Source organism: Misgurnus anguillicaudatus, chromosome 2 (assembly GCF_027580225.2).
Source record: "Misgurnus anguillicaudatus chromosome 2, ASM2758022v2, whole genome shotgun sequence".
In the NCBI taxonomy this organism is placed as follows: Eukaryota; Metazoa; Chordata; class Actinopteri; order Cypriniformes; family Cobitidae; genus Misgurnus; species Misgurnus anguillicaudatus.
The window spans coordinates 12,708,489-12,721,681 of record NC_073338.2 but is presented as its reverse complement, the minus strand read 5'-3'; the positions used below and the strand labels follow the sequence as shown (position 1 = coordinate 12,721,681).

The 13,193-nt window shown below is 38.7% G+C and overlaps 1 protein-coding gene across 2 annotated transcripts; it reads right to left on the bottom strand.

Annotated features, from left to right (window-relative positions):
* Positions 1–11,622: 11,622 nt before the first annotated feature.
* LOC129451115 (E3 SUMO-protein ligase ZBED1-like) lies at positions 11,623–12,934 on the bottom strand. 2 transcript variants are annotated; one of them, XM_073871126.1, is made up of 3 exons: positions 12,689–12,934; positions 12,469–12,608; positions 11,623–12,406 (listed from the first exon to the last, which is right to left on the bottom strand). In XM_073871126.1, exons 1-3 carry the CDS (start codon positions 12,849–12,851, stop codon positions 11,780–11,782), a joined length of 930 nt encoding a protein of 309 aa, XP_073727227.1. In that variant the 5' UTR covers positions 12,852–12,934; the 3' UTR covers positions 11,623–11,779. The 2 variants fall into 2 exon arrangements, with proteins under 2 accessions (XP_073727227.1, XP_073727228.1); XM_073871127.1 differs by lacking the exon at positions 12,689–12,934 and having other exon boundaries at positions 12,469–12,615.
* Between the last annotated feature and the right edge of the window lie 259 nt (positions 12,935–13,193).

Genomic DNA, 13,193 nt, shown 5'->3' with positions numbered 1-13,193 from the left:
CCTCACCCTCATCAGACCTTGCAATTCCCTTATAGTTGTCCTTTAGTTTCCCTGACTGCCCAAACAACACTCCTAACTCACTGACCCAATCCAGAGAATTACGGATAAATATTGAAGCAATACAGTACCTCTGTGTAATTAGGTTAACACAGTGGGCAGCACAATGAACATAGTGAGCCAGAGGTTGTATTTTTCTTACAATGGCCTGTGCTCCATTGTATTTGCCAGCCATATTTGCGTCCCCATCGTATGCTTGGCCACGCAACCCAGTAACAGGCAAGTTTAGTCGCCACAAAACATACATGACTACTTTTGCTAGATTTTCTCCTGTTTTCAAAGAAACTTCATAAAGACCAATAAATTCTTCACGAGGGACTAAATCCTTGTCAACATATCTCAAACACACTGCCTCTTGCTCTTTTCCAGACACGTCTCGTGTCCCATCCATCATGACAGAGTACTGCAGGTGTGGAAGTGATCAGATGTTTTCAACTATTTAGCGACTGATCACACTGGTAAACAAAGTCAGGATTTCATTTTGAATCATACTTGAAGTATATACATCCTTTCAACCACCTGTCAGCCGCTTGGTTAGAGAAGGGTCATCCCCTGATTTGTACTCCAGAACCTGTTCAAAATTTCCCTCACCACTGAATCAGCATTCTTGGCAAGAGGTGATGTGACAGAGTCAAAGGCTTTTGAGCAGTAAAAGCACAATACACCGTTGATTGTAAGCTTGACAGTGACATGGGTCTTTTGCTTACTTTCTTCTGAAAAGGGGAGATAAAAAATGGCCGCAAAAAGCTTTTTTTATTGTGGTGTAAATAATGTAACAATTTGCAGTTTTTAAACATTAAAATAATATACCCTTTTCTTTCACAGTTATTCAACAGGTATGCATGTCATAATTTCTCACTTTTTTTCTTCTCAGGTACAATGAAACACAACAGGTAAGTGTCCACAAAGTATTCAGCTAATCAACAAACAATGCTCAAAATATCAAAATCAATTCCATTAGCAATAAACCCATAAATACACTGCTTAACAATGGCAATTTGTCCCTCCTCCTCATCAATTCCCTGCCTTCTTCATCACAGTTACTTTATACATTGCATATTTAACCCAATTTAGCTAGCTGCTGAACAATATCCCAATAAGCATTAGTCTAAAAAACTAAATATATTACAGAAAACACTCGACATGTCAACAAAACATAAACAGAACATCTTCTCAAACACATATCAATCTTAAAAAAAAAACCGTAGAAAGCATAAACAGTCATTCAAAGTACATGGAAAAGGGAGATTTAAATAAACATACTGTTTCCGCCTTCTAAGCACAAGCTGATAAATCTAACACACCAATCGAGGCGGGAACCTCCAATCATCAGTGGATGCCTTTGCCGTCCGTAGCCTGAGATTTCAGATTTGCAGCAAAAAATTTGATTTTCCCATTTATTGAAATGCTGTGCAGGTATTTAAGTATTTTAGTAACTGTGTTAAATAAAGTAGTATTTACCTTTACAATAAATGTGTTGCTTCTTTATATTTTTACAGGTTGTACCTTGCAGCCATCCATTACAGAGCCGTAACAAAAGCAGGAAAGGGGAAAGTACAAGGCTATATTCCCAAAACACACAAGTGACATACTGTAAGCAGTAATGTTTTTATTTCAAATATATTCATAAATAAAAACTTAATGTATGCTGTCATCATGTCTCACGGAAATAACAGCAATTTGGATATTATCAGAGCCATGGATATGGCTCTGGATATTATGGATTATACTCCCGCCTACTTTTAAAAACAAAGTTTTAACGCGTGGTTATTGGAGCCCATAGTAATCTTATATACAGTGTGTTACCGAAATGTGATGTAAACAACAGACTATCACAGACTATAACAGACGGTCACTATGTATCTATATTTCACGGCTTATACGCATTTGTGGACAAAAATGGTAATTGAATGTATTTTATTGGACTTTCATGGATCATTCACACATCTGAAACAGACGGGATTCGATTCGCGATCATTGTATCAACAAAAAAGGTAAGATGTCACGTTATCTTTTGCATGTTGTCATCTTCTGTCACAAAATACTACATTAGAGCATCTATATCTCAAAACAGAGATCATACATTGATGCTAATCCTGTAAATTATACCTTTTAAATGTATAGTGATGTTAAAATTAAGTTAGGCTATATAGATATTTTTGCAGGCTAGATAGTTTGCAGCGTGGTTTCGAAAGTAAAAAAAAATATTTAACAACTTTATTTTACAATTCTACAGTAATAGTAATAGTGCTTTGCCAAACTAAAAGTGTTTTGCCAAACTAACCGAGACCGGGCCTTACCGCACCGGCTTTTCTGACGAGGCTAACCCCCGAGCCTCTAATAACTGTTACGGTCCGGACCTCCCGCTAGCTTCTAGCAATTAGCACGCGGTCCACTAGCAGTATACATCCCCCGCCGGGTCTTAATTTATGTAATTTGTGAAAATATTGCTTTTGAAAATGTTTTATAACTGGAATATGTTAGCATTGTCCAGGGAAAACACGTTTATTGTTGAAACTGCTACATCACAATTTACTCTGGAATCATTGTGTGTCATGAGTTTCTTCTCCTGTAGTGTAACGTTACTTATTAGTGATACTTTTCTGCTTGATTTGTCTGTTGGCAAAATAAACCGTTAATAATAATAATATACAAAATAATAACACAGTATGGTCTGTACTGCTCACGATATCATTATGCACGCGCACATGACGTTAGTAGTGGGGCGTGATCAAAGGAGCAGCAGCTCATAAATATGTAATGACTAGCTCAAAACGGCACAATCTGAACTGCCCTGAAACAGAGGTTCCTAGAGATGGGTAACATTTTTTTCCTACAAGCTATTTCGAGCAAACAACTTTTGAAACATGCTTTATGGAACTCATACACCTATTTAACTTGTGGAAAAGCAGTCATAAGATGGGCACTGTAATGTTCTAAGAAAGTTTTTCTAACGTTTGTAACTGAGAGAGACGCAAGAGAGAGACGCAAGAGAGAGTGGAGTGGCAACACTGTTATCGGAGCTCCGTCGAGTTCATCATCCAAATCCTATTTTCTTACTATCTTGTTACTATCTATATAATATTACTTACTAGTTCATCTTAGGAATACTTTAGCGTGACGATTATTCAACAGTATTTATAACTAAATCGATTTATCACTGGTAAACACTTAGGGCCAGATTTACTAAGCGCTTGCGCCAGCGTAAACCATCATTTTGGCGGTAAATAGCGATGTCGGAATTTACTAAAGACGCGCAGTGGATCATTAGCGCTGAAAAGGTGTGGTCTAGTTCTTTTTGCGACTGACCTGATTGCATATGCATTTCTAGGAGTTTCCCTTTCAGACGCAAACATTTTGGGAGGAGACTATTTAAATGATTCACGCAACGCGATTTACTAATGTTTGCGCATGTGTTAAATCATGTGTCTTAAATCATTTTGCGCTCGAAATGGCTGCAATTGTTGTTGCTAGGAGGAGACATCGCAGAAATCAGAGACTGCATGGTAGAAGGGAGAGGATTTTTTCCACACGTATCAATTTATTTGGAATGCCAGAACAACAAATTATCCAAAAATTTCGTTTGCCAAGCCATGTTATTCTAAATTTGCTGGAAGAAATACAAGACGATCTGGAGCCCTCAACTAGAAGGAGTCACGCAATCCCAGGTGTTTCAAAACTTCTTGCAACACTTCATTTTTTGTCCTCCGGTTCTTTTCAGTCTACTGTGGCTACGTTAGCTGGAATTTCACAATCCGCATTTTCACCTGCGTTGTCCGTGGTGCTGAAGTCACTGATGAAAATAGTACATCAGCATATAATATTCCCAAATCGGCCGGAAGCTTTTGGTACAGTAAAACAGGGTTTTCAGACCATGTCGGGTTTCCCAAATGTCCTTTTTACGAGCAGTTTGGACATTGCGATTTTGAAGCATTTTACTATAATTACTACACTCCTCTACTAACACATCCAGTTCTTGGGCAGAAAACTTCTCCCTCCGCTGCCTCTCCTTGGTCTTTTCCGCCATCATTTTACCAGATAAGTTCACGCGTCTCTCTGCCTTTATTTATCGGCCTGTATATCACATGCACCTGCAGGAGCATCATCTCTGCTTATTTGCAACCATGCGCTAATTTGCGCTGCTCTTAGTAGATTGGTTGGTCATTATGGAAATCAGCTGTTGCGCCTGTGTTATTTAATTAGCGCTTTTTTAGTAAATAACCCGCAGATATCACCACTCCCATCAGCGCATTTTTGGAATTGCGCTCATGTGCTAATTTGCCCTGTTTAGTAAATCTGGCCCTTAGTGTTAGCATATAGCCCGCTAGCTTCAACAAACGTGCCGGCTGAAGTTTGTTTACCGTTTCCTCACTGTTTGTTTACTGTAAATCTGCCTTCCTTTTCGATCTAATGGCGGACTCATCCGATGTATGTTTTTCAGACCTTTCCTCACCAGAGCGGGAAGCTGTGGAGGAGTTGTGTCCCGGCATTAGCACCAGGCGGTACAGCATGCCTCACATCACCCTGGCTCCTGACACCCGGAGACGTACGAGGCAGCCAGCGAGCGAGCACCGGTCTCGATGCAGCTTCACGGACCGCGTTCAGGCAAACAGAGACGCCATCACCCAAAATGAAAACGGTAAGACTCCGCTTGTCATTGTAACCTGCACTGTTTGCCACATGTACAGTTTAGCTTCTTCCATCAGCACAGAGGGGTTTACATGTGTTAAGTGTATTGAAGTAGTAAGGCTGACGGAGAAGGTTGCAGAACTAGAAGCGCACATCCGAACGCTCGTTGAGGCCAGTAAGACCGCTAATGCTAATGTTAATGTTTCAAACACTGTTTCGGGTGCGCCTACGGCAACGCGTAGTACACATAGCTCGGTTCCGGCAACTGATTTAACACTGCCGACTAACTGGGTGACTGTCAGGCGGCGTAGTCATATTCGATGCCCATTGAAGTCCCCCCTAGTAGTTTCTAACAGATTCGACATTCTAAACAATACACCGGCTGAGACATCTGTTAAAGGTGCCCTTGTAATTGGAGACTCGATACTTAAGAACGTGAACATTGAGGCACCAGCCACCATAGTTGACTGTATACCGGGAGCCAGATCGTCTGACATTAGATCCAAACTTAAAGTACTGGCTAATGCTAAGCGTAAGTTTTCTAAAATTGTTATTCATGCCGGCGCAAATGACACCAGACTCCGCCAGTCAGAGATCACCAAAGATACTATTAAAGAGGTGTGTGAAATTGCAAAAACAATGTCTGATAATGTAATTTGCTCTGGTCCCCTCCCCGCCTACCGGGGTGATGAAACTTATAGCAGATTAGTGTCTCTTCACCACTGGATGTCATAATGGTGCCCTCAGCATAACGTAGGGTTTATAGATAATTGGAAACACTTCAGGGGGAGACCTGACCTGCTAAAGAGAGATGGCCTTCATCCGTCATCGGAAGGAAATGCTCTACTCTCTAGAAATCTGACCAATACTCTAAATTCTAATACAGGTTGACTACCCAGGGCCCAGGTCAGGAAACAGATAGATCGGCCTACCCGTCCATCTGTTAGTAGCTCTGACATGTCAAGATCACATATATCCCAGAACTTAGAATCTATCTTACCAGAGTATCAACACATTTCAACTGTGTGCGTTCCTCGAACAAACAAATACAGAGCACCGCTTACCTCGTCTCGTACAAATCTTACTAACATAAAATTAGAAAACAATACGTTTACAGATGAACCTCGAATGTTAAAATTCGGCCTTCTTAACATTAGATCGCTTACCAATAAAGAACCTATTGTCAATGAAATAATTACTGACCAAAACTTAGATGCACTCTCTTTAACAGAAACCTGGCTTAAAGCAGACGATTACATTAGTTTAAACGAATCCACCCCACAAGACTACTATTATAAACATGAACCGCGTTTAAAGGGGAGAGGGGGTGGTGTGGCTACAATATACAAAAATGTTTTTAAAGTAAACCATAAATCCAAACTAAAATTTAATTCCTTTGAAATAATGCTATTAAATATGGAAATAACTGATCGTAACCATAAACAGCTCTCTTTTGTCCGTGCTACAATCTATAGACCTCCGGGCCATCATGTAGATTTTCTTAAAGAAATATCAAATTTCCTGTCTGACCTCATAGTCACTGTAGATAAAGCTCTTATCGTTGGTGACTTTAATATACATGTTGATAACCCAACAGATACATTAGGATTAGCATTTATGGATATTCTAAATTCTCTCAATATTAGACAAAACGTGACAGGGCCCACGCATACTCATAGGCACACATTAGACTTAATTCTGTCACTCGGGCTCAATATTAATGAAATCGAGATATCACCTCAGAGCGATGCAGTTTCAGACCATTACCTTGTCTCATACACGGTACTTCTAGATATGATCACTCGATCCACAATACGCTACCGACTAGCCAGAACAATAATTTCCACCACTAAAGATAACTTTATTAGCACTCTTCCAGACCTGTCCCAAATGAAACATGTAGCAGATAACCCTGAAGATCTAGATATTGTAATAGAAAACCTTAACAGTTTTTTTTATAACACATTGTATGCCTTAGCTCCAATTCTAAAAAACATAATAAAAGAAAAAACGCCAGCTCCATGGTATGATCATCACACAGCAGCACTCAAAAAGGCAACTAGGAAAATGGAAAGAAATTATAGAAGCACAAAGATAGAGGTATGGCGTGCAGCATGGAAAGAGAGTGTTAAACACTACAGACAGGCTATAAAAATCGCCAGATCTACATATCTCAGCAATCTTATTAAAGAAAATCATAATAACCCTCGCTTCCTCTTTAGCACAGTTGCGAAACTGACTAGAAATAAAGAACAAACAGAACCCACTAATAAACTCCCACACAATAGTAACGACTTCATGAACTTCTTTACTAAGAAAATTATGATTATTAGGGAAAACATTGTAGGTACCCAAGCAGCCACCACTCTACCCAGTAATACATTTAATGCTTGCCTACCATACGAACATCTTGAGTCATTTAAACCTACTACAATAGATGAGCTATCTAAATTAGTAGCATCATCCAAATCATCGTCCTGTATATTGGACCCTGTTCCCACAAAATTACTCAAAGAGGTATTCCCTATAGTGTCTAACCCAGTACTAAATGTCTTTAACTCATCATTAGAATTAGGCTACGTTCCTACAGCTTTCAAACTAGCAGTTATTAGACCGCTCATTAAAAAACCAAACCTTGACCAGGGAGATCTAAATAACTTTAGACCAATCTCAAATCTCCCTTTTCTTTCCAAAATATTAGAAAAGGTTGTGGCAAGCCAGCTACGCACATTCTTAGCAAATAATAGTACGTATGAAAAGTTCCAATCAGGATTCAGGCCCCACCATAGCACAGAGACAGCGCTGCTTAGAGTTACAAATGACCTTCTCCTAACATCCGACCGTAGTGAAATATCACTCCTTATATTATTAGACCTTAGTGCAGCCTTTGACACAATAGATCACACAATCTTACTTAATAGGCTAGAAAACTATGTTGGCATCAGTGGTCAGGCGCTAGCTTGGTTCAGATCCTATCTAACCAATCGCTATCACTTTGTTTATGTAAATGAGGAGGAGTCACATCACTCCCTGGTTAAATACGGCGTACCGCAGGGATCAGTTTTAGGTCCTATCCTGTTCTCGTTATATATGTTACCTCTGGGAGATATTATCAGAAATCATAACATACAGTTTCACTGCTATGCAGATAACACACAGCTTTACATCTCTTCGCATCCTAGCGAAACACAAAATTTTTCTAAGCTATCAGACTGCATCAGCGATATAAGTGACTGGATGTCACATAATTTTCTTATGCTAAACTCCAATAAGACAGAGATACTTGTTATCGAACCGAATCGCTACAAATATAATATGACAGATTACAAGTTGCCCATAAATGGCTGCACTGTGGTGCCAACCTCCACGGTTAAGAATTTAGGTGTGATGTTCGACAGCAGTTTATCCTTCGACAGCCATATCTCCAATGTCTGCCGCACAGCATTCTTCCACCTTAGAAATATCTCAAAAATACGCCATATGTTGTCTGCATCAGATGCAGAGAAGCTTATCCACGCTTTTATGACCTCCAGAATAGACTATTGTAACTCGTTACTCGGAGGATGCCATGCAAAACAGGTCAACAAGCTTCAGCTAGTTCAAAACGCTTCTGCAAGAGTTCTTACTCGAACTAAGAAGTATGACCGCATAAGCCCAATTCTGGCATCTTTACACTGGCTACCAGTTAAATATCGTATACAATTTAAAATATTACTAATCACCTACAAAGCCTTAAATGGCCTAGCACCCTCATATCTTAGAGAATTACTATCAGAATACAATCCATCACGTGCATTGCGGTCACAAAATTCTGGCCTCTTAATTATCCCTAAAATATCAAAAGTGTCTAAAGGTGGCAGATCCTTTTCCTACTGAGCCCCTAAGCTATGGAATGATTTACCAACCGACGTCCGAAAATCAGAGACAGTAGATAACTTTAAATCTAGACTTAAAACTTTTCTCTTTAACAAGGCTTTCAAATAGTTGTTTTAACAATGGTACTCTTCTCCTAATAGCTAGCTTGTACAACCTAATAAATAAATAAATTAATTAATGAATAAATTAAAACCTTTTTTTTCGTCAACACTTCAAAGCATGGTAAATCTCACTAATACTCTTTAGTAATATGCTGAAACTTTGAATTGGTTTTCGACTGAGTCTTAACTGCCAAATATGGCCGGCTTGCAATTTTGGCCTTTTCCCATGACCTTAAAATAGTATGTCATACAGAACCGTTTGCCACTGTACGTTAGCATTAACGACGGCAGTGGGGCCTCTGGCCTTAGTCAAACGAGTTCTGTTTCCGTTTCTAAAATCATTAACTATATGTAATACACTTAACCAGCAATAGTTAGCCTGTCCGGAACCGAGCTGACTAAAACCACATTACTGTGTGACACTTGTTTTCTATGTGAACGGCCCCTACGCTAATAAGATTTTGTGTCTCTCTCCCTGTCTCGTCCTTGATCCCGAGGACGAGACAAACAGATCCAGTTCCGGTACATGTGAAAGTCGTCACACAACTGATCTACTAGCTGTTCTTCAACGTGATGTCCAGCTGATGCCTGACCAAAGACCACCGGCAGAACCCGCTTAATCTCCGCTTAATCTCCGCTTAATCTCCGCTCAATCTCCTTCCGTTTCAATGTGTAGATATATATATATATACCTCCCAAGGGTTTTTTCCTCCTATGACTTTTTTTACTTCCCCGGCTAAAATTCCGGGGTTTTTTTTCTCCTAGGGGGTTTTTCAACCCGGGGAGGCAGCCTTTTTGGGCTTAACTTCTATACGTTACATTAGTAATACGTTTGTTTATAATGTTGATTTATAGCCGTAGCAAATTTAACTGCTTGTGCTATCGTTTATTATGTTGTGCTATCTGTCGATTTTCTGTGCTTTTCACTGCATCTATTATGTAAAGCTGCTTTGATACAATTACCAAATTGTGAAAAGCGCTATATAAATAAAATTGAATTGAATTGAATTGGTTAAAACACATTAGCTTTAAACGTTCTTGTAACGTTAAAAGCATCCAGTTTTTTAGACGTAGTATTAATGTTATTGTTTGGTTACAAGAACATTTTTAAAAAACGTTTCTAGAATGGTTAGGTTTGTTGTTATATTAATGTTCTAAGAACATGTTTCAAAACGATCAAAGAACATGAAAAAAAGAACATTAAAAAAAGTTCAATTCGCCATTATATTACTGTTTTAGGAACATTTTCCTAATTTTTAAGACGTTTTATTAACTTTATTTTGGTTGGTTATAAGAACGTTACCCTAAATACTCTACACTAAATATCAAAACATAATATTTCATAACATGCACAAGGACTTGATTTTGTCATGATCTTGTCTTCAGATCACAGTTTTCTAGTCATAGTGACAGGATCATGGCAGCCTCATGTTTTGTGTGAGAGCACTGGCTTTGTTTTTCATAGCCATGTGCTTTCTGTCTCGTCTCCTGACCCCGCCCCCTTGTTTCCTCGTTAATTATCCCATTATTGTTTGAATCAGGTCACCTGTTCCCCTCTTGATTTGTTCCCCTATTTAATGCCCTTGTGTTTGCTGTCCTGTGCTCGTTTGTACCAGTCCTGTTTAAAGTGTATGCCATTTTTAAGTCTTAGTCAAGTGTATATTTGTCAAAGTTATTTGTCCAGTTCATAGTTTAGTTTAGTTTAGTTTAGTTTAGTTTAGTTTAGTTTAGTTTAGTTTAGTTTAGTTTAGTTTAGTTTAGTTTAGTTTAGTTTAGTTTTTTGTAGTGATGGCAAAATGAGGCTTCCTGAACCACTGACGCTTTACAGCCCATTGCTTCACCGAAAGGTTCATTACCCGAAGCTTCGTTCAACAGTGCTCCCTAGTGACATCTAGCGATGTTTAAAAGAAATAGCAGATGAATAAAATACATTTTATGCACTGACCTAAGCAGAAATTTGTTCATTTTCTGGTTATATAATAAAATAAAAAACTATTTGTCTGTGTGTATTTTCTTGATTTGTAATACACCCAGTTAATAATTAGTTTAATTGTTTGAAAACGGACATTATGAACTATGCAAGTATGACTTTGTTTTGTACAGTAGTCTGGGGTGGGAAGAATGTAAAAATAAAATTTGTGTGTGTGTGTAAAGTGGAACCATTAGTAGTTTTAGTGATGTATAGTGCTTATGGGACTGAGGGTACAATGAAGAAAATTGCAACACATAATTTTGGAATGTATTATTGATTTTTATTGAGAAACAGAATTTTTTGTAGTGTGTTGGGATTAAGATGATTCCTCTTTTTAGATAAAACCTCTCAAGCCTTGGAAAAGATCCTTTCACATGGAACGGAAGATGCAGGGCAACATAAAAATGACAGTGCCAGCTGGTATAAGTGTGGGTACTGATGTTTGTGTTGAGCCCAATATACTAGTGGGTCCTCCGTTCTTGTGACATTCACTTCAGATAAGTATCGGCCCACTTCAACAGTAGCATCTGCGGTTGCACTTGAGCTCCTTCTACTTAGATCAACCGTGCTATCCAGCAGGTGCCAAAGGTCACCTAAAAGTAATAGTACAAAGAAAAAATCTCCATTAACAATGTACTAATCAGAAATGTGAAAATATACACCCCCAAAAAATATTCTACTTACTGTGGTTGTAGATGATTGGCCTGCTTCTGAAGAGGCTGGCAGCTGAGCTGGGGGGGTATTGGTGGAAACAAAATGAACACCAGCACTTCTGATGACAGTAGCACATTCAGATTTTAATCTTGTCATAGCTTCTTGCATTTTTCCTTGACTTAAAAATCCAATTTTTTTGAATCTGGGGTCCAGTAATGTGGGAATAGTCATCACACTTAATGTTTCTAAATGTACAGCCTTTTCCCTGACCCTCTGAACCAGGCTGTCACCCAGCTGCCTTGCGCAATTTGTTTTGAGGCCTTCACACTTGTTGTTAATGTTGTGATGTAGCATCTTCATCAAAGGTATCACTTTGGAGGCAGATACTCTTTTCTCTCCAGAAAGCTCTACTGTACCCTGGTGGAAAGGGGCAAGAACATGGAGAGCATCTTGAACTGCCTCATACTCCAGTGCTGTGGGAGGGGTAATGTCAGTCCTTAGAGAGGCCAGGGCTGCCCCCACTGGTTCTCTCAACCGAGAAGAGTCGTTCCAGCATGTTATAAGTGCTGTTCCAGCGAGTGTCCACTTCAATAATCAACTTAAGAACTGGTCTCCCCATCTGTTCCTGTACTTGGGCCAGTCTCTCTTTTGCAGTAGTGCTTGTTCGAAAAAATGTCACAAGTTTTCTACATTTTGTGCGAATTTCATTGAAGCTACTGATGTCATCAAAAGACTTCTTTACAATTAAATTAAGTGCATGTGCAATGCATATTGCATGCCTAACATTTAATGTTCGTACACATGCTATCATGTTGGCTGCAGCATCAGTTACCAGACACTTTACTTTATCTTTTATGCCCCACTCCTCCATGATCTTCATATGTCCAGTAGCCAAGTTCTCTGCAGTATGACACTTAGGGAAATGTTGTACATCTAATAAAGTGGTGCAGAGCTTGTCCTCTTCATCGATAAAATGGCAGGTTACTGCTAGGTATGCATCCATGTGTAGTGATGTCCACATGTCAGATGTAAGGCTTACAGACACAACTTGCTGCAACTGCTCTTTTGTCTTCTCCTTAGTCTCCCTGTATTTATTTTCAACCATGCCCTTCAAAGCCTGTGGATAGAAATAAATTTAGTCTTTATTTTTCATACTGAACCACTTCATTAATTACATACCTTTCGAGTAGGAATAACATAAGTGGGATCCAACACTTGCAGAAGCTCCCTAAACCCAGCATCCTCCACGATGGAAAAGGGTTGGGAGTCCTTGATGATCATGTTCACCAAGGCCTCATTCACCATTTCTTTCTTTGAAACTATAATAAAACACAATGCTGGTGTATTGTAAGAGTCTAACAATTTATAACATAATGTAATAAATAAGATTATATATTACTTTGACTTGTCTGTGGATTGACAGTAGTTGGTGCATGCTCATGCAGTGCTCGATAATGCCTGAGCATGGAAGAGGTGTTATTGCTGTATGTTAGCTCCTTATGGCACAGCAAGCATTTTACCTTAAAACATGAAATAATGGACATGAAAGACCATGCTGCCATAAAGTGTGTCTTATAATATTAACACAGTACAATATAACAATTACACATACTTTATTGTGAGCAACATTTTCAAAATACTCCCAGACAGGGGAGGATTTCCTTTTTCTTGTAACAGGCTCCATTACAAAGACCAAATTACAGGTCACAAAAGGCAAACAAATCCGAATAGGGCAATCTAACTCAACAACCAGTCCAGTCCAAATCCAAAAATCCTTATCAATCCAACTGTTCTAATCTAACTAATACAATAATAATATTATATAATATAGCTAATAATTAATCAAAACAAATAGTATATAGTATATTTATAATTTTATATACTATAACTACTAATATAATCTA

Coding starts and splice junctions, on each gene's coding strand:
- LOC129451115 (XM_073871126.1), bottom strand. CDS start 12,851: ATGGCAGCATGGTCTTTCATGTCCATTATTTCATGTTTTAAGGTAAAA. Junction 12,609..12,688: donor CAATCCACAGACAAGTCAAA/GTAATATATAAT, acceptor GTTTTATTATAG/TTTCAAAGAAAGAAATGGTG. Junction 12,407..12,468: donor ATGTTATTCCTACTCGAAAG/GTATGTAATTAA, acceptor TTCTATCCACAG/GCTTTGAAGGGCATGGTTGA.